This window comes from Coturnix japonica, chromosome 7 (assembly GCF_054131305.1).
Source record: "Coturnix japonica strain WE chromosome 7, WE-NBRP24, whole genome shotgun sequence".
Lineage (NCBI taxonomy): Eukaryota > Metazoa > Chordata > Aves > Galliformes > Phasianidae > Coturnix > Coturnix japonica.
In genome coordinates this window covers 16,474,887-16,501,456 of record NC_140669.1, presented here as the reverse complement: position 1 = coordinate 16,501,456, position 26,570 = coordinate 16,474,887, and the positions used below count along the sequence as shown (strand labels likewise).

The following is a 26,570-nucleotide window of genomic DNA, read 5'->3' as shown; positions in this document are numbered from 1 at the left end:
GGAGTTTGTTTAAAGTATGAAATAAATTGCTTTTTAGCTATTTTCTTTCTATGTCTTTTCATAAGGAAGCAACCAAAGTCCAATTTGGTTTCAACTGAATTAACTATCCAAGCAAAAAAGTCCCAGATTTTCTTACTGAAAAAGGAATTGTATTAAAAAAAAAAAAAAAAAAAAGAGAATGTTACTGTCAGAGAACATCTTTAACCATTGGCACACTAGTAAATGAAAACTGAACAATTAGATCATGTCTACTACACAAGGAACCATGCAAGACATCCAATAATACTGCAATCTATGAACAGGTTTGTCTGGGCAGAAATAACAATCCTTGCCTCACCCTGCCAGCCAAGAGGAGGTTTGGGGCTTCTGGAAACACACAGCATCAGTACTCATCCTTCCAAATTCGGTACCCTCTCTAAGCTCCCTATAATCATAAGAAAGCACCAGTACTAGATGTCTTGGAGATTACGAAGATCAAACATACATACACATACACCATATACCAGAGACATTGACAATGCTTTAATGTATTGGCACTTGAATTAATTTTGACAGTTTGCAAGATCTATGTGCGCACATATATATACATGCTCACACACCTGCTCATTGTATCATGTCACCCTGACTCACTAGGAATTATACAGCACTGAACTAAATACGAGTCAGCTGAGGTTAGCTTTGAGGCTGAACTATCATTATAAAAGCAAAATGTCAAACAAAAGTAATAAATTTCCATATGCTTAGAGTATGTTGATCCAACCAATCATATACCATGAGGCTGGTTCAGCTTAAATCAGTGCTGCTGGAGGGCAGCTGCTCCTTATAGCCAAGCTATACCTGACCACATCAAGCTATTCCATCAGCTGAGGAAGATCAGCTTCACCTTTAAGAAACAATCCGTAGACACCTACACCAGAGGACAACAAAAGAACTGTAAGCTCAGCATGGTGAATTATGGAGAGACCCCATCTGATCTGAGCTCAAGCTGTTGCTTATAAGGCAAAAGAAAGCATGTTACAACTACCGTGCAAATATGAGCCAGGTATACAGAAAGCACTGAGAAACATTACAGGACTCAGACATAAGAATGCTGGACCACAGCAGAAATGTGTTTAGTTAGCACATCTTCTGGATAACTCAGCCAACCTCTATCTGTTGAGAGATGGCTCTAAAAGAGAGGAGCGTTACCCTCTCATCTTGTGCCAGATGAGCACACTGACTGCTAAGCAAACCTTATTTTCATATATTTCTCTCACAGAAGACAGGCTTGGAGGGACAGGCAGATGTATGGGGTCACATATAATAAAGATGAAAAATTATATTTTGCTCAGAACAACAGATGGCACTTCATCTTTTTAGGCCAACCAAAACTACAACACTGTGCTATTAGCAAGACCAGCTTAGATTCAGCTTTAACCTGTCTTGCCTGCTTTAGAACTAGAGATGATTGAGCATTAATAAGCATTTACATTAAGTCCTTAGATATGAAGATGTTAGTTCAGGAGGGGATCCTTAGTTGCTAACATGTCTTGGCAAAACCAAGAAAACAGCAAGCAAACAAACAAACAAACAAAAAACACAAGAAAACAATGCAAAAATTGATGGATGCTATGAAGAAAAATGTTTCCGCTGCAATGCCAAACTAAAGCCATCTTCCAAACTACCAGGTAACTTTATCACTGTGCTTAGTTACCATTTCTAAGATGTACTTGACGTTTAAAGAAAGAGATAAATGAGAAGGAAGGGAATAAAGAAAAAAGCTGCTGAGGTATTTTAGCACCTCATCCATAACTATGATGGCCTTATCGGGTAGAGCCACTAAATCTTAAAGTTGAGATTACCTCTGAGAGCAAAGCTCATTCCTAAAGCACTCATCACCATCAGATCCAACTGTTGGAGGATACACTTAATGTTCTAATCTAGTTTTTTCCCTTCAAACATGAGTGAAGGTCAAGGATGACAGGGTAGGGAAATCAGGAAAAGCTGTTTCTCTGAAAGGGAAACAATATACATATATATAATTCCAGAAAGATCTAGATTCTTTTCCAGACTTTGCTAGTTGATTCATCAAACAAACCAAAAACCACACCAAATAACCAGGAGGTTAATTTTGTTAACAATGGGCGGATATACATAGAACAAAATTTTCAAGTTCACAGTTGCACATACAAATAAATAACCAAAATGTATAGATATTTAATATATGCACACATAAAATGAAGTCAACTTTTAACCTTTAGCATGACAGGTGTAATCCTCCAGACATAAAGAGCTCTGTAAGTAAAGACACATGAAGTCCAAATCACAGCCTCCCCTGAAGTGTTTCTTATTGCTGTAAGATCTGGCAAGTTGATCATCCTTTACAGCAAGGGAAGTAAAAGCACACTGCTCAAGCACCAGCTACTGTGAAGCAGTTTGAAAATAACAGGTATAAAATGCTAAGGGAGATTCTCAGCACCACATGGCTGCTTGCCTATCAGTATTAAGAATTACCGGAGCACCTATACTAAGTATCTTAAAAAAGAAAGAAGATACACTCACGTTACAAATATTTCAGTACAGTCACGGATTGCAAGTTTGCACGAAACTTGTTAAGATATATTACAGTATCTATTTTTATTTGTTCGTTAAGTGATTCTGTTGCAAAATCAGCAAAGAGACCTGCAGAAACCTGTTCCAGGATGTAGTGTATGCATTATCAGTTATCAGCTGAGATATTCTAGAAAGAAAAAAAAGAAAAAGAAGTGCAGCTGTTATGTGACACAGAGAAATGAAAAACGATCAATCCAGATATCCCTCTCTTGTCCTTTCTAGTTCTCAGAAAGCTTTAGAGACCAAAATAACTGCAAGCCTTTCACTAACCAGGAGCACGAGGCACTGTGGCTGCTCCCCACAAGCAAAACACGGAGGTCTGGTGAAACAGCCTGCCAAACTAGCAACCGTAATCAATAGTCCATCATTCAGAGAGAACCCTCCAGCTTTGAGCGGTGGGACCAGCCTGCAGCGCTCCGCAGTAAAAGTCACAGCTGCTCCATGCCGCCTGGACGGCCCGAGCCTACTCTCACACTGAAGCTTTAAAGCTGATATGAAATTTAAAAGGTGCAAATACTTTCTCAAATAATTACTAAGAAAATCTTCTTGGATGAGAAGCACGCATTGCACGGACAGCAAAAGGAAAACAAAAGCTCAGGCATTATCTAAATGATATCTGGCACTCAAATGGCAATCCTACCTCACTGTTAGGATAAGCGTTAAATCATCTCAGCCAGGCTACGAGTTTCGCTGTCTTTTCAATCTGTAGAAGTCACACGGAAGCTAAGGACAGCGGGTGGCAGCTTGTTGCTCCTACTGTCCTCTCACCGGAGCTATGAAAACAGCTGCCTTTATCACCGACCAGAAAACCGGGCACCATAACGTGACAAGGGCAGGGAACCGCTCGTTTCGCAGCGCTCTCCCTCACGGACCGGCTATTTCACAGCGGTAACGCACCGCGACAGCACCTGGCGCCCGGCTTTAAAGCACCGCGCGTAAAGCCCGCGGCAGCGGAGCCGAGGGAGAGCGCGGCTCCAGGGTAACGCCGAGGCGCCCGCGGGGCTGCGAGCGGCTGGTTCCCACAGCGCAGCCCTTCCGCGGGAGCCCCCTGGCGAAGCCGCGGGGGAACTCTCCTGTCGGGACGGCTTCCCGCTCGGACCGAGACGCGAGGCCGGGGACGCGGCCGGTGGGCGGCAGCCCTTAGGCCCGGCCCACACAGGTACCCGGGGGCCTTTCTCCCTCCGCCGGCGCGGGGCCGCAGGTGGAGGGCCGGGCCGCGGCGCGGGCTCCAGACCCCGCCGGTCGGCCCCCAGACCTGCCCGCATCGGGCCGCTACGTGACCGAACGACGGGGGAAGGAACACGGAACGACGCGGCGAGGCCGGGGGAAGAGGAGCCGAAGCGGCCCCACGGCGAGCGGCCGCCCAGCCCCGCGCTGCCCGGGGCGCCGCGTTACCTTTCGAAGAGCAGCCGGATCATGAAGATGCAGAAGGCCAGCGGGAAAGCGAGGTAGAGGTCCTCCGCCTGCGGAAAAGAGGATTCCTCCGTGCTCTGCAGGTCGGCCCAGGTGACGTTGTGTGGCAGCCAGAACCTCTCGTTCCAGAACCAGGCGAGGATCCCTGCCATCTTTGCTTTGTCTGTTCTGTCGCGGCGCCCCCCGCTCCGTTCCGTTCCGCTCCGCCCGCCGGCCTCTCGCGCCGCGGCTGCCGGGGAAGAGAGGAGGATGCGGGCGCGTGTCAGCCCCGCGGATGCTGCTGCCGAGCGACGCTACCGGCTCCCCGCCCCGACCGCCCGCCGGGGGTAGCGGCCGCCCCGCCTGTCACTCGGCCGCGCTGGCCCCCATTGGCTCCCGCCCGCTCCCCGCCGGCCGCCGTTGCGTGGTGTGCGGCTGCCAGAGGCTGCTCGGGGCCGGCCCCGCTGGCTGCCCGCGGCCGACTTCCCCCCGCCCCTCCCCTGCTTCCTCGCGGAGAGCCTGGGGGGCAGCGCAAAAAACCTTTCCAAACCGGAGCGCCCGTGTCGACCGAAAGAGTCCCCTCCCTTAGCGGCACCCACGACCGTTACCCTCTACTACTGAGTCGGACTGAAGGCGGGAGTCCTAGCCGAAAGGAGCCGCAGAAACGCCTCCCGACCTAACCCAGTACGCCAAACAGGAGTAAATGAGGCACGGACAGGTGTCTGGAGCACACGCCTCGGCGGAAGCAAATCTGAGGTGAGGGTTACTGCTTTCTATTCCCAGATTAAAAGTCTCTTGGAATGTATGTAGTTTATGACTGTTATCTCACAGCCTGGTCCTAGCAGATACAACCTACAAGAAGTTGTACAAGAAGAATATAGTTGTATCTGCTGGATTTCACAGAAATGATGTAAAGCAAATTTCAGTGCTGTCACAGCCTCTGGACTATAGACTAAGTGGTTTAGGTACAGACAAACCTACTTCAAGTCTTAGGTATACTTCTCCCACACCATCCCCTTTTCTGCCCTGCCTCACTTTATTTTTGGTTGGCTTCAGTTTTCTCCCCTACATCATCACACCCTCCAGCAGGCTACTGAGTACTTAGGAGAAGCTGACTGCTTTGTGAGGCACACTTCAGAATTTTATCATCCTGCATGGTTTGCTGCCAGCTTGCTCTTTATTTTTTTCCACTGGCTCTACTTTGTCTTTTCTGAAAAACTAATGAAATACATCCTCATCTGTGCACTGACAGTTCTATGCTGAAGAAAATCCTAAGGTAAACACACAACGCAATGATACAGTGAAAAATACGATAGTTTTAACGAAGTTTGCCGTTTTCATATATGGTGAGAATTGCCATCCAGGACATCGTGGGGATATTTAAGGGAATGCTTTGGCAAGATGGCCAAGGAATCATGCAGGTGAATGCACAATTGGATGCTTTTGGCTTATTGCTGAGCCAGAAGCAGATGTGTTTGCGAAGTTTCTGATTCAGTGGTCCCTTCCAGGGCAAAGAGAAAAGAGCTGGTAGCTGGAGGCTGCTCCATGGACACCCAGTTGTTCAAACCATCTGAAAAAAGTGTGGACCAGCAGCATTGGTCAGATCTATCTGATCCTTTTCTTCCTTAGTTGTGGTGCTCACCACCAGTGCCCACCAGAGCCCTTCACAATGTTCCAAGCTCTTCTGGCTCCAGCCCCATGCGTAATTGTCTCAGGATCCTGCTGGGAGTTCCCAGCATGAGCACAACCTGCTATAAGCTGGGGCTTCGCTGACTTCCACTTAGAGAGAAACAGACTTTGGGAGTTGCATGCCTCTAATGCAGCCTTCTTTACCTACAAATCATGGTTTTTCTAGGCATAAGATAACATTTTTTATTTCCTCAAATCTGCAAAACTTTTAATGTGTACTCAAGCTGTAACTGGCTGCTGTCTACACTCCTTTTCCCAACCTCTCTCCCTTGGCCTCACAGCCAGATCTCACTCCAAGTCTGACTGACATAGAGCTTCTCCTGGGAGCTCATTTTCCAGCTCTCTCACCAACATCTAAGCTGGCTACTGCAAATACACTTATGCATCTCTTCAATTACAATACCCAGATCTTCCAGATCTCTCAATTCTCTGCATTGACTTGCTTGATCCTCAGCATTACCTCAGAAGTATAAACTTTGAAATCTACTGATGAAAAGCTCTTCAGATACAATTTCAATAGCTCACAATATGCAGAAAACCACTGGCTTAATTAATGGTAATTGTGTTTGAGACAAAGTTAATTTTAAATGGTAAACTGGTATCATTATTCTGCACCTAATTGTGATCTGTTTCTACAGTATTTTTTGATATTCCAATGTGAACAAATATATTCAGTATTGATGTCTGTTTCCAATACAATAAAATAGTTCCTTCCCAGACATTGCAGAGGCTCGTCAGCACTGGAGCTTGGTATTGCTTATGTGCAGATACCAGTAAGGAACTGGTCTGGGCAAAATGAACCTAGCCACAGCAATACTAAGAAGTTAATTCCTGCTGAACAATTAATACTACTTTGACTTTTCTGTAAGAGTAGAATTATTATTGGTCAACAGCACTCTAAGCATATCTGAAAAGACATTTCTGAAATATTTGGGTGGATAACCATTAAAATCTTTAAACTGAATTCAAACTGCTACAACAATCGCGTGGAAGTAGCCCAAGGAAGACTATGGAATGAGAATGCCCGAATCTTGTGCTGTGGAGGGGTGATACTACAGAGGAGCTCAAAAAGCAGTTTCACTAATTTACAGTGGTTAATAACTTCTTTTTTTTTAAAAAAAACCTGCCTTTTAAAAAAAAATTATTTTTTTTGTTCATCTGCAGTCAACAGGAGTTTGCATTACACCTCTAAACTGCTTTGAGCCTGTTAGCATCCCTGCAACTGCACCATGCTGCAGGCCATCTGGAGAAGTTCCTTGACCAACCAGGAAAAGCTGCAGCAAAATGCATCTATCTCAAAGGACTACTAAGGAACTGAAAGAAACCAGCCTTTCCCCCCCCCCCCCCCCCCCCCCCCCCCCCCCCCCCCATTAAGTGTGCTGTAATTCTAGAGTGATACCAGGCTTCTACACATGCAACCACCCTTAGAGCCTGGGCCAGTCTCTTTAATGGAAGGAATACCATGTTACTCTAAGACTGGTTTTGTTAGACAAATCCGAACAGGGCTGTTACTGAACAGAGATGTCTGAGGCTGGCCTGTGTAAAGGCAGTGGAGCCAATCCCATTTCCACAAGGCCATATTGTTGGGCCTTTCAGCAGCAGACTACTTAGCAAAAGGGTCGAGTGTTGGCTGGATGTCATTTGGCCTCTTCATGCCACCAGGAAGGGCTGCAGGATTCAGCAGGCTAAGCTATGTCTCCAGGCTGTTCTTCTGACTGCCTGCTAATCACAACAGGTGTGAGGCTTCCACTTTTTTTGTGCTGTTATTTTTGTTAGTTTTCCTAAATTATTTCACCCAAAAAGTAAAACCACATGAACAGAGTGGCAGTCTTCATTATGAGATCTATCCTAGGCCTTCAAATCAGTCCTGACTTCCGCATGCGCCTGTTGTTGAGCAGAAGAAACTAGTCTGACTTCACCCAATTAGCAAGTGATGTACACTGAGCTTACTGTCAGAGCTCTGTGTAATAGAGCTTAAAATACATCAGTGCAGTAGGTGTCCCCAAGTTGCATCACTTCAGTCTTTCAAATGTTTTTATCTTGGCAGACAGGAGGGTTTTGATACTTGGGAAGACATGCAATTGTAATTAGTTTGGCTGCTGTGAAAAGATGCGTAGACAAATGATTTTAGTTGAAAGAATGGTTTACGTGCCTCAGGAGGGTTTGTGCATTGTGCTGGGCTCCAATTCAGGTTGACCCAAAGCAGAACTGCTCTGTGAGGACTGGTCAGAAGCAAAAGAGGAAGCAAGGATTGAGTCACTATATATCCATGCTTCATATTTCTCCATTGTTCACTTTGGTTTGGCTTCCTGCACTAGCTTTAAAGGAAGCGTGCCAAAGTGTACATTCTAATTATGATACAGTCATAGTTCACAATTCCAGTATTGCTTAACCACGTAAGCTGAATTAGATTCTATTCACACTATGATAAAGTCAGTCAATCTTTTACATTCATTTTGACTAGTGTGCCCCAAAGAATTTAATTTGCCAGACTTTTAGTGTAGTCAGACTGGAAAAAGGGCTGATTTTATCTCATTTGAGCTAGTTACAGCATTACACTTCAATTGGCACTTCAGATGCATCCATTTCATGCCTATTTGCATGGCCAGGTTTGGGCTAGAAACTCATAATAATCTACTTAGTAAAGGAACTTCTCAAACCTTCTGGCAGTTCAGGTTATTGGTGCATGGAGCCATATGGATCTTGTCTCAGCATCTAGTGATACTCAGGGGGACTGCAGGCTTCAAGTAGTCCAGCCTTATTTACATGTTCCATAAAATCTGGGCACTAACCAACCACAAAGCTGTGCCAGACTCTACAATGAGCACGTAGCCTGGAGTCTGTGCCAGCTTTACATCAGCTGCAAGGGAGTAGACAATACCTGACCAGAGAGCTAATCTGGCATAAAGGCATCTACTTCAACACTAACTCATCAGACTGTTTACACTGGTTTTACACTGACAGTGTGAGTTTGAGATCAGTACTTCCCTCCTCATGGCTGCAAGTTTTGCATCAGTCATGGCAGCCCGAGTTGCTCACTGTGTTATCTATCCACAGTCCTGAGAGCTCACCCTCAGAGTGAAATTTGCTTACTGGTTATCTTCAGCCAGCTTCCAAAGTGATTATATTCTGCCCAGAGGAACACTTGCCCAGTCATCTCATTTGTTTCTCCCTCACAAAGCTCTTTTAAATATAGCTGCACATTAATCATCTGTTAACATGCTTGTGTTCACACATGGATGAGGCCATTTTTGATTAGTATTTGGTTTTAAAGACCCCACATAGACGTACATTATTAGTTACCTCAAAGCTAGATGACAGGCAACTTGCTGGCAATAGATTTATATTTTCTTATTACATAGTTTTAAATGGCTTCCTTATAAATTTGCTATACTTGTGTCACAAGTGTACAGGGAAACCTGTATATATGTTTGGTTTGACTGAAACTATCAATGCCAATTTACCAGATTAGCATTTACATCTTCTCAAATCATAAAAATATATTATTCTGACAATTTTAAGCCAGAGTATCAATTTTTCTTTGTAACAATATCACAAGAGTGAGGTTATTTCTCTCAAGTGAATTGGAAGCAAAATATAAATCAAAGGATTGGTTAAAATTGGGCACATCGTGGCTGTGTGATACAAGTATACTTTTAAAGCTCCAGGCAGTAATGAAAGAATACCCTAGTTTCACTGGAAGGGTCAACACTCTCTAGATGGCAAGTCATGCAGGTATGTCAGCTAAGTGGCAAAGATACTAGGCAGCTACACTGGTGACCCACAAGCCATGCTCCCTGTTGGGAGCACTCTAATGCTGTCTGTTCTCTACCCTGAACATAACTTACTGCATCCTGTAAATAGGATCATAAGCCTGTGAAAGGAGGCTGACAGCATTTTGTCTCCTGTCTCTATTACACAGCTCAATAAACAGCTACCATAAACATCAGGCAGCAAATTAGCTAGGTATGGCTGTAAGATTTTTCTGAATGGGACCTGTAGTACCCAATTCTTTCTGCCCAGAGTTGCGCAAAGCAGAACAGGCTTCTCAAGCTTCATTTCTGATCCACTGTGTATTCTCTTTTTGGCTAGTTCATGCTGGGTAATTAACCAACAGAAAACTGAGGCTTTCTTCACCTTGACTGTGAAAAAGGGACAGGTTCTATTTCTTCTATGAAAACAAAAAGCATCAACATATTTTCTCAGATTTTGTATATAGGTATTATGTTCTAATTACATAAAACAGTTATATACCTTGATATAAGTTTCATTTAATCATTAAGTGCCATCATTTTACCCTCCCTAGTGGGCTCATGTCTCCACTTAGACTGGTAGCTGCAGCCAATCTGTGTTCTCTAGAGTATTTACTCTCACTGAAGCCCTAGAGCTGCCACACACTGTGCTTGGCTTCCCCCTGAAAGCAGACAAGGAACAGTAACAGACACACCAGCAAAATCTCCCTAGCTATTTATTTTTTATTTTTTTATTTTTTTTATTATTCATTCTCATCCACAGGGTCTTTTGGGATAACTAGAGGCTTATTTAACAGTTCTTTAATTAAGAAATGTGGATATTTATGTGTCAAGCTAAGCATCCAGCAGAAGTGAAAGAACTTGTTCACCCAAATTTAATGTTGGCGTGGCCTTGAATACTGAGTACAAGACCAGTAAGCATCCTTATTTGAAAACAGACACATAGAGGAACATAAATGATTTTTACCCAAGCCTTACTAGCTACAAAACACCAATACAGAAAATGCAGCAAACAAAGGGTCTAATGCAAATGGAAAAGTAGTACAAAGGAAAAGTGCTCACCTGTCACCTGATCTAGGCTTGCAGGAAAAACCTCCACAAGGAAGGAATTCCTAATCAAAGAGCCTTCCACAGTGGTAGCCAGCCCTTAAATGAGGTCTAAGAGAGGTGCAGCCAGGCTCCACTCCTGGCTGAATTACCTTCACCTGTGCTCACTAGCCTGGTCCTTTACCATGTGCTCCATCAGAGCTTCAGGCTGTTACTCAACAGTTACCACACAGAAGGAACCCCCAGGGAATTTAGCATAGCCTCTATAACTAGTATTGGACACCCATAAAACAATCTATTCAATGGATCCCATAGCACCCCTTAATGTTTAAACAGAGCACTAAGGAAACAAATGTGTACAGAAGGCCTTTAGCCAGAAGATCTGATTTGCTAGTTTGTTACTACACTGTAAAAATTCACAGCAAATAAGTTGCCATATTTGTACAGATACTATGTAACGTTTCTATGTTAAACACATATTTCTAAAAGCTTAAGGAAGAATACCACAGAGTTGTTTTGTGGATATTTGCCAGAAAGATAAGGCAAACTTGGAAAAGCGTGCCCCAGGAAAGCATATTTGTAGTTGTAAGGTGGAATGATACAAAGACGGTAACAAAGAAAGTAACAGATATTCAAAAAGTTATTTATAAGAAAAATCTCACCAATGCAGATGCCTTCACTAGGAAAGGCTGAAACAATCTCCACCAAGGAACAGTCTTCAAGAGAGGCTGCCTTAGTGGTGGTCAGCCCTTAAATGAGGCCTAGAGGAGGTGTAGTCAAGCTCCATCCCTTCAGTGAGCACAGCTAAATTACTCTCACCTGTGCTCCCACAGCTGACCCAACACTTGCCTCAGCTGATTAATCAGAGGTTCAGGGTGTGATTACCAATTTCCCATACAGTAATGCTAGCTTTTTAAACAATTCAAATGTTAATTTAAGAAAAAGATTCAAAGAACAGTAGCCAACAGTAATGATTTTGGACCTTTTAGCAAAAATGCTAAGTCATAGCCTGAACCAGTGATTGAGCACCTGGTGGGAAGTCAGGGCCAACCCAGGGGAGCTCAGTTGCATGCAATGTACCTGAGTGGCTGGAAGTGGTGGAGTCAGAATCCAGCCCTTTCCAGACCTCATTTAATGGTTGGCAGTAGAGGTGGGCATGCTTCTTGCTGGAGATCTTTGTCTATTTGGGGCCTTGTGAAGGTGAGTAGTTTCTTTCTGTTATTCTTATGGCAATGGTTTTTGTATTTGAGTGTCACGGGTTAACCAAAAATCTACCTGTGTTTGTGATAGGTGGGGATGCTCACCACTATACTAAAAAGGATGGGATTCAAACCCATGCTTTTTTCTTGCTGCAGTCTAGGATCTTGCTGTTCTGTTGTCTTTGTTATGCTTTCTTTCTGCTGTGTTATGTATCTCCATCTCTAAAAGCTTTTTCTTTTGTATGAAAGATTACGGATTTTGTGGTTTTAAATCATTGTGTATAATTTTGTTCTGGTGTTAATGACAATTTTGTCTCTCATTTCAATGGAATACTATTAGGTTAACAGAAAAGTCAACTTGAGTTTATTTTTTATTTGTCATCATATTGTTGCTATTTTGCTTTATTTGTGGTACATTTAGGTTTCATACAAATTAATAATAATACAATGAGTAAGACTTTATTTTTTTAGCTCAGTCACAGATCTTTCTAAGAACTGATCTGAACAAATCAAGTACGACAATGAATCTATTTAATAAAAACAAAATTTGTGTTGGGGACTTTAATGCACTAGACACAAGAGAGATATTGTAGTTTATTCATTTCCTAGTTATTAGCTGGTACTCTTGAGGTCGGTGTTCTTAATCGTTGTATGCAAATCAAGTAAATTATGTGCTGTAAGGTATTCTTTCATTAGTGTTGCCTCCTGATGTGCTGGCTTCTGTTGTGGTGGGGAGGAAGCCTCCTTCTGCACAATGAAAGGGGCCTGGCTGTAATTTGGGAAATTTCACAAACAGAAATTTTATGCTAGAAACCACTTTTTGTTAGCTAAACAACTTCATGAAAGACAAAATAAATACAGCTGTAAATGCTCAGGAGCTTCCCTGCTAAAAAAGCTCTGTATCGAGACATCTAAATTAAATAGGAGAATTCATGCCTAGCAACTGAGAGTAGCTAAATAATATCAATTAATATTGGTAGGCCTTTTTTAATAAAGATTTTTTCTCCAAAGTTTATCTTCTCTCAAAACAGCGACTTTTTATTAGGAAGGTTCATTTGTGGAAATAAAATGGTATAACTTATGTTAAACACAGTATTTTTAACTAGCAAGTTTATCTGTGTCATAGATTGCTATTGTTTATCAGTGAAAGAGGTTTTAATTTACTAAGCCCCAAGTAATTAAAGCAGGAAGATGATGCTGATGGAAACAAATAAGTGAAATAATGCAAACCACAATGGACTCTATTTCTAACTATGCATCTAGTGTAGCAGCAGAGGATGGAAATCAAGCTGGCTGGGGCCCAAAGTGTTGGCAGTAGAGGGAAGAAAGGGAGTTAAAGAGAGCCAGTTTAAAGTAAGAAAAAGATTATCCTGTTGCACCTTCCAGTGGATTTGATCACCAAGTGCAACATATTTTATGTCTGCTCCCAGGGGCAGATAGAAGATGGAGAGATGTTCTGACATGACTGATTGAATCTGAATGACACAGACGAGGCCAGTTCTCTCTCATCTCATTATAATTATTTGAGGTTGTTTGACCTTTTTCTTCAGAGCATTTTCTGCCACATGTGGAATTGCAGCATCACGGTCCAGAGTGGAAGAAGTGCAGCTGTTAGGAGTGGAAGGCTGAGCTGGGATGGGTCAGCTGTTGCCTGGGTCATGAAGGGAAATTTTCCTGCACTGAAGTGGGATTGTGACAAGCTGTTTCAGGAAACAATAGAAGCAGGCAGTCCACTATAGGAACATGTTTTCAAACAGGCAAAAACTCTTTACATGAAGTCATTGAAGTGAGACAAAATCACACAGCCATACTGAATTGCAAAATGTACCCCTCATAATTTGCCTGTCTTTAAATTAATGCCACCCCTTTAAATCATGGAAAGTCCTTTATGTATTATTTTCAAGTCCTCTAGAGCACGGTTCTTTGGATGGGGGGTTTCTGCCCTTTTTTTTTTTTTTAATCAAAATGCTTATTATCAAAATGCTTAGTTTCTAGATTAAGCTGTGTGGCTACATCAGTGCTCCCCTGGCATGTTATTTTGTGTTACATATTGTGCCCTGTTATGCAGGTTTTTTTTAGATATCACTCGAAGTCATGATGGGCTGCATTAATAGCAGCATTGGTAGTCACCATGTGAGGAAGCAGTTAGTGTCAATTTGTCAACTCCTTTTAACTGAAGTTGGCAGTGGCAATTTTCTTCTTTCTATTTTCTTTTCTGTCAGTTGAAAACTGAAAAGACCTGGAGACCCAGCAGTCAATGCTTTGCAGGTGTTCTTTTGTAAAATGAGAATGTTAATTAGGTATCTGAATCAAATTGGTTTTTTTGGTTTTTTTTTTTTTTGTTTTTGTTTTTTTTTTTTTTTACTTTCTGCATCAATGGTTTTTTCCAATGCTTGCATTTTCCAGATTTCTCACTTCTTTCCAAGCTATTTTTCTTTCTCACGTGACTGCTTATCTTCTGCCCTTTCCTGTGTATGTGGTCATACTCTTCTTACTCCACATTCACTAAATTTAAGTTGTGAGAATTTGTGTATTTTTACTGCAGTATTATTTGAGATAGTTAACAAGTTTATTTATTGGTGCACTCATATTATCTTTGGTTTCATGCTGATTTGACTACAGAATCAGCCTAGGAAGCGAGAGGAAAAACAGCATCAACTATACAAGCAGAGGCTATTTTGAACAGGAATTAACAGGCTACTAAAACATGTTTTCAAATTCACTCACCCACAAATACTGAAGATTGTTGGCATGTTTACCACAACATTCTCAGAACGTGTAGTCATCTAGTAAAACATAGCATGGAATGAAGTGAGTGCAAGCATGAGCAAGGATTTTGCCACTGGTTTTTGAGTAATGCTCAAAGATTTTCAACTTCGGAGATAAAAAGGTACCAGCTATATAACTAATGTTTATTGCTGAGGAAATAGTTGGATTTGTGTTCTGAAACAAACCAAATTTTCATTCTTTATATCAGTGCTGTTTTTTTTGTGCAGAAGGCTCGGGTACTGGAGGGGAGCAACTGAAAGAAGCAACAAGAAGCCTATCATTAGCAGTATTTTTCCCCCCTCTTGATTTCATTGGTGCACAAGACAGCAGCAGCAATTTCAAGCTCTGGCACCACTGACTGGCTCAAGGATCCATGTGAAGCTGCTAAAAAGGGAACTGCTCCTGACAGTGGCTGATTTAATGATTTTTCATCTGTCTGGCAGGAGCAGATATCAGCATCTTGTATGCAACATTACATCACATTCCTTAGAAAGGGCTATTTCCCATTCTAGGAGCTAAGAGCATCAGAAAAATAACTTAGCCCATCACTTGTGAGATTTGCCAACACAGTGTTGACCAACATAGCCATGCCATAATGTTGGGTTGGAGAGAGAGTATTAAGATGGTAGTAGCTTGTATGTCTCAGCTTCTTTTAACATCGTTGGGGAGGCCACACTCATCCATCCCTGATAACACATTGGGATTGGTGTTGAGAGAAAAATTACCAGTCTTGGCCTTCTATGGCTAGCTACTAAGGAACTTTAATAAGTTTTTGCATTGGAAAGATTTCTAAGTGGTTTTACAAGGAGAACAAACATGTCTCTGTACATAACTCAAACTATCTACCAATCTCATCCCACTGTTATTTCTGGCCAAATAACTGATGATGTGGCGAAAGAGGCCACCTAGAAGTTTGACTTCTGAGTTTACTATTTTTTTTATTGAATATTCTAAGTCCTTAAATCCTATGACCTTCTACTCTTAATGTCATTTTGTTCTTAAGCAGATGATGTTAATCAATTGCACTCTTTTAAACCTATCAATGTTACCCAATATGTCGCTTCATAGACCTACTATAGTATTTTAGTGGGGGACTCCTAGAGATCCTTTTGTTACTATGACTCATTGCCTTATTTTCCTAGTGCATCAATTCTTGCCATGTCTATCATTTCCTTTAGCTGAAGGTTTCTAATTCTTCTTGATGTCAGGACTTCTTAAGGGAGCATTAACAGAGTTTAAGAATCTTTCTGCTTAACAAGGGAGCAGTGTTTAAAGAGGTACACAAAGGGTTGTAATGTTCTAAATATCTCAGCTGGTAGGAAAAGATTTCTAAGCTGAAACACAGCTTAGTCTTCCTGCAACTCCAAGCAGCTTTATAAGCATTCTAATCCTGAAAATTTCCTGTTGTCTTAGTGAAACCCTACTGCCTCCTTTAAAGTTAGTTTTTACACAGGAATAGTCTACTGCATTTTTTTGTTTCTGTCTTAAGTACAGATTGAAATTTACATTCCTCTTTATTTCAAAACTAATAAATTGCACACAAAGAGAATATCGTAATGGCCTTCTGCATTATTTACAGTGTTCTCCACAGGAATCTAACACTAGCTCTGCAGTGTCTCATAGTCTCTATTAGCATTCCTTTTTTCTGATGCTCTCAAGTTGTGTGGTGATGCTGGTAGCTGCATCAGGATTTGAGCAATTTCAAATATCCTCATGGTCAGTTACCCGTGTGTATCTACAGATCTCCTCATTTTTCTGGCTTCAGAGACAGTTGCGTTATCTCTGAAATGCAAACCAGAAAGAAAAGATGCATGAAAATAGGACTGCTGGCAGCAAGTGGAGTCAGATCAGTAAACTAATTTCACTTTTTTTCATTTGGAAACATAGAGAACATAACTGAAGCAATTCTCTTTCCCCTGAAAACATTTTTGCTGTTCTATTCTGATCTACCTCTGTTGCTGCAGACAAGGCCAGAGCCCTGACCTTCCTTCCTAGCCTCTGCCCGGCATATGAACAGGTATTCTGTACAGTCTTGCAGGGCAGCAGACAGGAAAGAAAATAAAGTGGTGGAAGGGAATGATGCTGTGTATGTGGGGTGGAGGTGGGGGGAACAGAGGAGATAAAATGCATATTCAGAATTTTGCGATGGAAACAAATGTACAAGAAGTATAAGCTGGACCTGGCTGGCAGGTTGGGTTTTCTGCTTACCTGGAAATTCATTGTGTGTCTGTAGGGTGATCTTGTCCTACCTCACAGCACCCTGCTTATCAAGTGTGGTTGGAAAGTCCCTGCATGATTCAGAAGAATCAAGAAAGCATAAGCTGTCTTAATTGTTAGAGCCCCAGAGATCCAAGGCTGTAGATAAGGGGTAAATAAAAAGAGGAAAGGAACTCCAATCATGAACTTATGTTAATTAAAGACAAAATAGATGCGGATACAATTTTCAGGATGTGGTGAGTCTGCTATTCCCAGGGCTCATTGTAAGGACTTAATCCTCATCTATCTTGACTTCATGCTACAAGGGTTAATTGGCATTCATAAACTATAAGATATGAAATGGGCTAATAAATTACAAGCATCCTTAAAAAGTAGTACCTGCTTAGAAAATTAGTAACATGAATAACTTAGTTCTGAAAATCGTATCCTACATTTAAGCCTTCAATTTAAAATCACTCCAAATTTCACCAGTAAACACGCAAAATCCCACTTTCCAGGGAGCAACAAAAAGACAGGCTAGAAGCTAGAAAGGATTGGCAGTTGGAGGAAAATGTAGTTGTATGACTGTTCCCTTATGCCTGAAGTTTTACTCAGAAAGAGATCTTTTTAATGCTGCTTTTGAATTATGTTTCTTTTGATGCCCTAACCTGAAGAGAGCTGCCTGCCACCTACGGAGCAGCCAGAACGGGCAGAAACCACCTCTTTATTGATTTGTCTGATGTTTTTGTGAGAGCCTTGAATGGAGCAAAACACTAATAGCCTATGGGCTGTTATCAGTGGGGAGCTGGGCACTGGGAGTGCAGAGGGGACCTGGAACACAGGTGGACCTCCTGCGTGTCACACACCAAGTGGGATCAGCACCTGCTGCAGGAGTGTACCAAAAGGTGTAGGGGCTTGCTTACTTTTGCAGTTTATGATGAAAGAGGAATATGGCAATTAGGAGTAAACAATTACTGTTACCCCCTCCTAGGGAAAAATGGAGGCTGCAATGCCACCTGTATGAACGTGTCAGGAGGAAAGCATACTATAGGGATGGACAAGGGCTGCAGTCTGTATGCTATCACCCTTTCTCATGGTTTTGAAAAGCACCAGCAGAGCAGCTTGCGGGCATTAACCTGGGTGGACTCTTTTAAGTATCATTACACACATAAGCTTGAGACAGACTCCTGAGGGGAATAGTTAGTTTACTACAACTGATTGAGATATGTTCACACAGCGCACACACAGTCTTCTCCTGGGGCATTTTTACTGGTTGTAAAATAGCAGTCAATTTATACTAAGGTATGTGCAATGTCTACCACATGTTACAGTCAACCCAAGGGCTATATTTCTAGGAGTTCATTATACAAATTTAAGATTACAGTTAGCAGCAACAATAAAAAAAGCAAAGCTGTTGTCCCTGGGAAGAGTGGTGACCAGATTCTTGGAGGAAGTGGCAGGCTGGAAATGAGTCTGTGATATTGGGTAATTCCCTAAAAGCCTGAAGGATTTGGCTCTATGACACAAACTCTTCTCTCTGTAAATGTGGCCTCCTTGCACATGCTGTGTGGAGGCTGGAGCTGGAAGCTGTCAGCAGTCTGGCATGTGAGGTGTCAGGCAGTGGCATGCACTGGCAGCCAGATCCCATCCATCCTGCCAGGCAGAGAACTGGGAGAAAGGGGGGACTCTATCATGAAAAATCTTTCAGCCCACTTGACAGCTGGTATACTTGTATGCCCTGTGGCTGCGCTTACTCCACCAAGGTTTCACTAGAAAAAGCATTATTTTAACGCACGTTGTTTTCTAACACCTTTTCAGGTCCTAGTATAACCAAGCTGCTAAAAATTTGCAGTCATTAGCTGGTTAAAATGAAGCCTAGCATAAAGCCCAAGGTCTAGCTTGACAAGCCTAATCTGATAAAGTGCAGGCTATCATCACAGAATCACGCAAGTATGCAAGCAATTACTGGGTGATTACTCACTGTTTAAGTGTCCCATTATTATTAATTATACCGGTATTAAATTTATTTGTTTTTAGATACCCAATATATTGTGAAACACTATTACTTACAAAGCTATTTGTATTCTGGTGTGTTTAAATGTGAGATGTCAAAAACATAATTGATTTCAAACTACTTCCTTTTGCCCTTATCTAGTCTGTTCTTCTCTAAGAAGGGCTGCTGCAACCTCCTGCCTTTGTTACTCGCCCTGCACAATGGAAAGCAGCCCAAAAAGAACTGGTCTCCCATGGACAAAGTGGATACATGCCTCATAAATTGAAGTTTCTGCAATTTCAATTTGACAAGATTTTACACGTGCCTCTCCTAACACTTTGAGGCTTCAAGAAATTTACTGTACAGTACCTAAATAACAGCAGAGATGCCTTTGACCTTTATGCCCATTGTATTATAGGACTGTAGGAACAAACAGTAGTGGCTTTGGATCAGAGCTGCAGAAAGCTGAAGCAATATCTGTTGAGTCAGACCTGCTGAGAATCCAGCCCAGACAGAGGTTTCAAGCAGGTTTGTAAGAAGGCTGCGTGGGTTTGTGAGAAGGCTGGGCAGCTTTTCTGCTGACACATAGTGCAGGTCATAGGAAGCAGGACTTGAAGGAGTGTCCCAGCCTTGTAAATTCATACCTGAAATTCATCCTTAGACATGTACTACTTCAGTATTTTGCATATCACTGAAATTAACTGATTGCCAGTTCTTTTGAGACAGCTAATAGGTTTTCAAAAGATAAAGCCAAAAACTAAAAATTTGTTTGTGTTCCAAAGCAAGCTAAGAACTTGCCATCTGAATCACACCCAGGATGTAATTCATCTGTCAGTGGTCAGTACAAAGTATTTCAGAAGAATATATAAGATCTCTGCAGCTGTCAGATGACAGAAATATATTGTCTTCCACTTTCAGTTTACACATACTTCAGATTTTTTCCTAATCTAATGGAAATTTTATGAATCGCTCAAAAGCTTCACACCCTCCAGACAGTTTTGTCCATAGTTACAAGTCCAGATATTTGTTATCTAGTGACATTCTGACTGTCATTTGTCAGTCTTCATCATTCTTCTCATGTTAGCGAGTGTAAAGGTTATATTAGGCATCATTACTTTTGTGGTTTTGTCCTTTAACTTAATGCTGCCTTGCTCTTAGCTATAGAATTAGTACAGACAGGAAGCTTCGAGCAAGTTCATAATGTATCTTGTCTACCATGCTCTTAGTTACCTTTGCAAGCAGTTCTTATACTACAAGTAGTATAGGCATGCCTCATTTTCCTGTGCTTTTCTTGCAGCTTAGGAGAAAAGAGCTCTGTAGAGATCTCTGGAAAAGTGGTACTTGTCTTGTTACTGTCAGCCTTCCAGGTGTGCAGTGCATTCCTCTCCACTGGTTGAGACTTGTCAGAATGAACACTAAACAAGGTGAATTTGAATCAAAAATAGTTCCTTCACAAGGAGGTGTTTCACATCCCTCCCTTTTTCCTTCTGCATAAACTTCCCACACCAGCTACAGACAACATGGTTGGTGGCACTGCCTCCAAGTCACCCCTCACCTAATCACTGACTTGCAAAACTGATGCTGTTTGACTGTAAAACGTCAAATACTCATCAACAAATAGCAGCTTGTGTGCTGTGACCAGCACTGTGGCTCTGAGTGTCAGTTATACTGGCCTTGATATGAATAGGCTATTACTGAGTTAAAAAGAAGTGTAATGAGGTTGAAATGAAGAAGTTGCTTTTTATGAATTGGGTGCCCTTATTCCAAGTCTTTTAAATATGAAGAAGGTGACTAAAGTTCTGACTTTCCCCATGAGAGGAATCATCATCTTGTTAGGTATGATTTTTATGGTGATATAGAGTGTCTGGATAAACAAACTCAACTGCAGTATAATTACAGCTTGTTGTAAACTAAGGTCCCTGAAACAGTCAGCTCCCAGAATCAGCTCCTTTCTGGACATTGACAGGAGCAGGGAAGGCTGCCTTTCAATGTAAGGACAGCTGGACTGTAAAATAAACCTCAGACCATCGCATTAAACTTTTGTCTGGTTAATGGCACTGTCTTAGGAGGGCACTTTCTTTCTTAGGAGGGCACTTTCTTGTGTTTTGCTTTTTGGTTGTTTTGTTTTTTGGTTTTGTTTTTTTTTTTTTTCATTTTGAAATGTACTGAGATGGGAAAAATAAGAGCAAGTCTGACTTCAGATTCTTGCCACACTGTTTTTGGCACACATTCGCTTACATTAAGGCTCATGCATCAAGCAAAGACTGAGATTAAAACTGAATAGAACTCAAGGTTCTTAAGGTTTTTAAGCCTTGGGTTCTTGAGTCAGATAGCCACCAGGTTTTCAGAAGTGTGAATTTCTTCTATTTAGTTACAAGTTCTTAAAAACACATTGCACTAGTTTTGCAACACACAGGTGAAAGTAACTTCAGTTGTTGTTCTTTACTTGTAATGTATTGATACTAAGTTTGTAGCTGCACATACTCTTTTCTAAGTATCTTAGCAGGAAGCAACAATGACTTTTTGACACCCTTTAAAATGCAAAATTGATTATATTTTTTCCCCCCTTTCTTCATATGCTTCAACGGAAAATATCCTTTTGATGACACTTAGCGTCCCTTCAACTTCCTACATGTTTGTATTGTTTATTTGTAGGAATAGTGTTTCTTTTTCACATGTAGTAAAACTATCTCACATTGAAAAGTCAAGAACTCCTGTGTTATGATACTGGCCCTGATGTAATATTTGATTGTCATTAATTTGAAAGGAAATTGCTACTAAAAGTAAGTCTCAGGTACAAATTGGTGAGATGGTATATCAGCCAGTTGTGTTTCTATGTAGTGCTTTATGATGACATGGACAGTAATTCATAAGTCATAATACAGAAGATGCGTGGGCACTAATAAGTTAGAATAGCATTAGCATTTTTCACCCAGACGCCATGTGCTGCAAATATTAATTAGGTCTCACTGTACCTCTTTAGGGTAGCTCTGTACTATGAAATAAATTCCAAGATAACATATGCAGCTGCTTATAAGGAAGAATTTTCATTCTCTATTATTTTGCTCTGTCAGTTAGCACTTCCTCACTGAAGTATTCATGCATTGGCATAAGTCTGTTTACACTAAGACTCATACATATAGATTAAAATGCAATCTAAGATTAAAACTGAATAGTTAACCTTGGATTCTTGAGTCAGACACCTACCATATTTTCAGAAGTTAATTTCTCCTGTTTAGTGTCAAGATCTTATAAATGTATCATTGATCATGTCATCATGCATATTCAGGGACTTTTTAAAATGCATGTTACTAATGATTGAATGAGGTAGCTCATGTGCTTTATTACACACATCTTTTGCAAGAGCTTGGGAGAATGTCTGTGCTGTTATGGTTGAATATAAATGTTCTTGCAGAATTGACACAGGTTGTTTTATTTGCAACCAATTATGGGTGTTGTACATACATAAGTACATACCAAGGGCACTGATGGCAATTCATGGCTACTAAAAGCTCTGTTTTTCTGATGACAGAAATATCATGTCATCTTCAATAGATACTTTATTATTTGTATGTTAAAAGCATAATGGTTTTTGCTAAGTATGTATCTGATTAAGTTCTTCAACCTGATGCCACTTGGATCAAAGGAAGAAATTCACTGACTTGAATATTCCAGGTTATTATGTCCTAAAATGGCAAACTGCTATTTAAGGAAAATGACATTTCATTTTCTAGTATGAGCTCGTTGATCTCAATCTAGATATATAATTTGAGAATTGCTGAATGTAATGTAGGGAAATTTTGTCTTCCGTGGAATTGCAGTATTCAATCTGTATTCCATGTCTGATATTTTTCATTAGATACTAATTTCATCAAGGTATTCATCCCTTGGGCTGGTGTTAGGAACAGGGGGTATCAATTACTTTTATACTATGTATATTGTCTGGTATAAATTATTTCCTTCCAGTCTGTAGTTTTATTTCTACAGACTGTGTTCAGCAGTAGGGCATCTTGCATCCCTCTACTTCATTTCATAGGAATCAAGACACAAACTATACTTTTTGTAATAGAAAGGTATTTTTAATATAGAAATATTTCCTTGCCAAGATGCATAACTTGACCTTTTTAGAAAGTTATTGATACAGACTCCTACATAACATCAACTTTACAGGACTGGATCTACAGAACAAGGACTCACAGGAGGCTAATTTTGTTTCTTTGGCTGCAAACAGTGTTGCGATTACTACTCATCCAGAATTACTGTCTTTTCACTTCTTGGTACTGCTTCATAGTTTGGAAGATCACCACTGAGATGCTCATGTATCAAGAAATATGGAATGCCCAAAGAAGTATGGCAAGAAATCATCGGACATAAATTCCTTTGCTTGGAGGGGAATTTTGAAATGTTGGTGGGAAACAGGTGAGAGGCAGATGATCACAAGCTGGGATGCTGTGGAGAACTAGATAGAGAGGCTGATAAACCATCCTTATTAGAGGACGATTTTACAGCTCACTAGAAAGTCTCCTGAAGAAATATAGTTCACTAAATTAATGATATACAACAGATAAATAACAGTTGACAGCTCAAATGCTATGTCAGATAGAGGTTTTTCTACTTGATGGTAATTGGCCTCAAGGAGGAGTTCTTCCAGATATAAGAATTAAGTAGAATTTGGAAATCCAACAAAAAAACACAAGATTGCTTTCACCTGAATTTACCTGCTGTGAACTCAGTTTTCAGCTATAGTTTGGGAACAAGATGGACCCTCCAATTTCTTAAAAAAAAAAAAAAAAATCATTTAAAAATCATCAAGAAATTTGCACTGAACTCCACGGTCCTTTGGTCTTTCAGCCAAATCTGTTCCTTTATAAGGACAAAGCATTGGTCCAAACTGTCATGTCAGACCTGGAGGACAGGATTTTCTCCAGTCTTTCTATAATATGTTTTTTAGCCAACATTTTGTGAACTGAATTGACCTTTTCTGCTGGTTTTGAGGCATGTAAAGAGGACAATAATGACAGAGGAAGACAGAAGAAATGTATTTAGTGAGCAAATCCATTTTCCTTTAAGGACTAACTGCAGTTCTAGTGATGGATGTATCATGTTACATTGTCATAAAAATTTGATTTTGCCAGGCATCTGCAAAAGTGATTTATTTAGGTATACGTTTGTGTGGAAAAGGGAGGAGCAGTGCCCCCTCCCCCAAAAGCCCCAAACCTCTTAACATTATCTTTACTTGGGAAGGATTTATTTTTTGTTATGCCTGTATGTGGTTTTTTTTGTTTTTTTTTTTTTGTTTGTTTGTTTGTTTTTTCCAGTTCTGAAGAGCTGCGCAAAACTGTTTAACCCTCTGAAGTGGAGGACTGAAAGGTGACAATGATATTTCAGTAACATACATCTATTTAAGTGCCTTAATCTTAGCGGTCACTTGGGTCTTGCAGTTCTCTTTCAAAAAGCTTTGTTTATTGTACTGTACAACAACTGCATTACATTGCACATTCATTATTTGTACACATATACACAAGGGGATTAAAGTGGTGTGAATGAGTAGCGGATGAATTGGAGCTCAATGATCTTTAAGGTCTAACCTAACTCGGATCTACAATACTTAAATGCAAGTGAATAAACAATTATTCTCTCCATCTGTTCTTTCTTGCCGTGTATTTGAATCTCTAAGGCTTGTTTGAAAGACACTTGGATGTCCTTTATAAATAAAGGAAAATATTTTAGATAGTGAATCTCAGCACTCAGATTTTGCGGTTAAACCTCAACTTATTTTGAAAGATAAATGCCTGGAAATACAAGGAATTATAACTTCAAAAAGGAAGTAATGTGCTCAGTATGGGTAAAGATTATGATTGAAATAGTGATGGAACAAATGCACAGGTCTTGAAACATTGTATTGTCATGTAATTTCTGCCTGCCCTTCCCATCTCACCCCATCATCTTCTGGAAATAGGAAGACACAGATACAGCTATCAGCTGTCTGGCTTCCAGCATGTGGCAAGAATTTTTAAAAATGTTATTGTAATTACACAACCACTGATTTTTTTCAGTATGATCACTGTGAAGAACCACAGGCTGTCTAGTATAAAATATGAACTTGCCTCATCTTTCCTTCAACTACAGCAACTGTGAATACCTGGTCCTAAACTTTCTATCTCTTCTAGATAACACAAACCCATGTCAAGGAGCACCACTCCTTTGAATTTGGGTCCTGCAAACAGCCCCAATCATTTGCAAATCTGAATACCTAAAATACAAAGCAGACTTCAAATGACATTACTGAATTTCTAGAGCCTTAAGTGCAACACCAGGCAAGGTCTCTTTTTAGGGGTTTTGTTGCCTATGCTCAAGGCCAGCTTCAGTACAACCTGCACCAGGCTCTTGGACCTGGAACCTCTGGTCCTGCACCTAGTCTCACAAGTCCTTGCCTGGAGATTTGACTGGGCTAGGCTTGTTCTCCATCTATTGTCTTGCTTCCCAGTTTTGGGAAGAATAAATGGGCTTTTGAACACGTTGACTTGCTTTTGTTCTGGAGCAGAATCTCTCAAATTCTGACAAAATACGCTTAGGGAGGAACTGGACCAAGTTTAAATCCCTTGAACAATTGAGAGGAAAGGATAATTGGCAAGGAAGGAAGCAGATAAGTTGTTGGGGCTGTAGGATGTAACATTAGCAGCTCTGGAACAGGCACTGTGCAACAAAAATTAATTGTCTGAATTTATGATTTTTCATATGTAGCAAAATTATGTATTTCTCTTCCTAGACTCTTTGGAAAACAGCCCAGGATGAGAGTTGAAAGGTCAGAGCTGAAGTGGCTGTTCCATGAAAAATGTAAGGGAGTGTTTCTGTCCCTGAGTGTTCATGCTTCTGATCTACGTCTATCTCTAAGTTTGCTGCTTCTGCTGTAGAACTGAAGAAGCTGTGACCTAAGAACTTGTCTTTCCTCCTCATCTCCTCAACACTGTCAGTTAAAATAATAAAAATTATTGCTCCCTCCCACAACCTCATTTCTGCATATAAAGATATGTATAAGCTATATTCTAAGAAACCTCACTGACTCTGAACAATCTATAAGTAGGAAGAAGATATAGACATCCACCTGCTAAAAATAACATAAGCTTCTGCAAATTACTTAGCTGAACTTCCAAGGAAAGAGTAGGCGAGAGAGGGAATTGAAAATTAATGTACAAATCTAGAAACTGGCAATCTGCAAGTGAGATAGGCCCCATCACCTCTCTGATTATAGGTTGTATCTAGCACTGTCATCTGGCTGACAGAGTGATGCTTTGAAAACACTCATTGTCTCCTTGCAGTTTGGGGCTTCTGTTATGTGATGCTCTGTGGCAGTTTCTGCCATGGAACTGAAGACTAGTGAGGTGGAGGTGGGAGTCTGAGATTGTGTTGATTCTGCAGCCTGGGGAAGCCGTCTGTCTGTCTGTGCTATTTCTCTGGTTCCATTAAGCAAGGAGTTCTAGCATCCAGGCTAGTCTGGCAGCTTACAGGAGCACAAAGTTAAAAGTGCTTTGAAACTTCAGGAAACATAGGCTTTTTTTTTGTTGTGAAATCACTCATTTGAAAGTAATAGTACTTTGGATTTTTTCTGACTTGCTTCTACAAAAGGTTTCAGCTTATAATTCATCAAGAGAGTAAAAATGTCACCTGAATGTTGCTGAGGAATATGAGATCAGCACAAACACAAATCAATACTGGTTACTTTCCTGATTCATAATGGACGTGCCAGGTTGCAATTCCCCAGGCAGCCTGCTGGACATCTTTATCTAGAAGCTCAGTCAGCCAGGGCTTGTAGAATATAAGACTTACATTTAAAAGCAATAATGAATTTTGAACTTTGAGACTCATTCAGAGGTCTCACACTGTTACTGTTGTAACATATCTTGCAAATGTTGCAACTCCTGCAAATTTGAATTTACATTT

The 26,570-nt window shown here is 40.9% G+C and overlaps 2 protein-coding genes across 12 annotated transcripts in view; one reads left to right on the top strand and one right to left on the bottom strand.

Annotated features, from left to right (window-relative positions):
* CERS6 (ceramide synthase 6) overlaps positions 1–4,157 on the bottom strand; it is an 80,693-nt gene extending 76,536 nt beyond the window's left edge. For 2 of the 4 annotated variants that reach the window (XM_015868584.3, XM_015868585.3), the window contains exon 1: positions 3,988–4,157. In XM_015868584.3, coding sequence (XP_015724070.2) covers positions 3,988–4,157 — 170 coding nt within the window. Of the gene's footprint in view, positions 1–3,232; positions 3,591–3,987 lie in introns of those variants that run through there. The other 2 variants (XM_085552437.1, XM_085552438.1) reach the window with 2 other exon arrangements.
* Positions 4,158–4,398: 241 nt separating this feature from the next.
* Positions 4,399–26,570, top strand: part of STK39 (serine/threonine kinase 39) — a 112,878-nt gene continuing 90,706 nt past the window's right edge. For 2 of the 8 annotated variants that reach the window (XR_004307918.2, XM_032445772.2), the window contains exons 1-2: positions 4,556–4,740; positions 25,399–25,466. Coding sequence is in view for 3 of the 8 variants with exons in the window: in XM_032445772.2 (XP_032301663.1) it covers positions 4,688–4,740; positions 25,399–25,466 (121 nt within the window). In the remaining 5 variants the exon portion in view is untranslated. Of the gene's footprint in view, positions 4,741–25,398; positions 25,467–26,570 lie in introns of all 8 variants that reach the window. The other 6 variants (XR_014947937.1, XM_085552430.1, XM_085552434.1 and 3 more) reach the window with 5 other exon arrangements.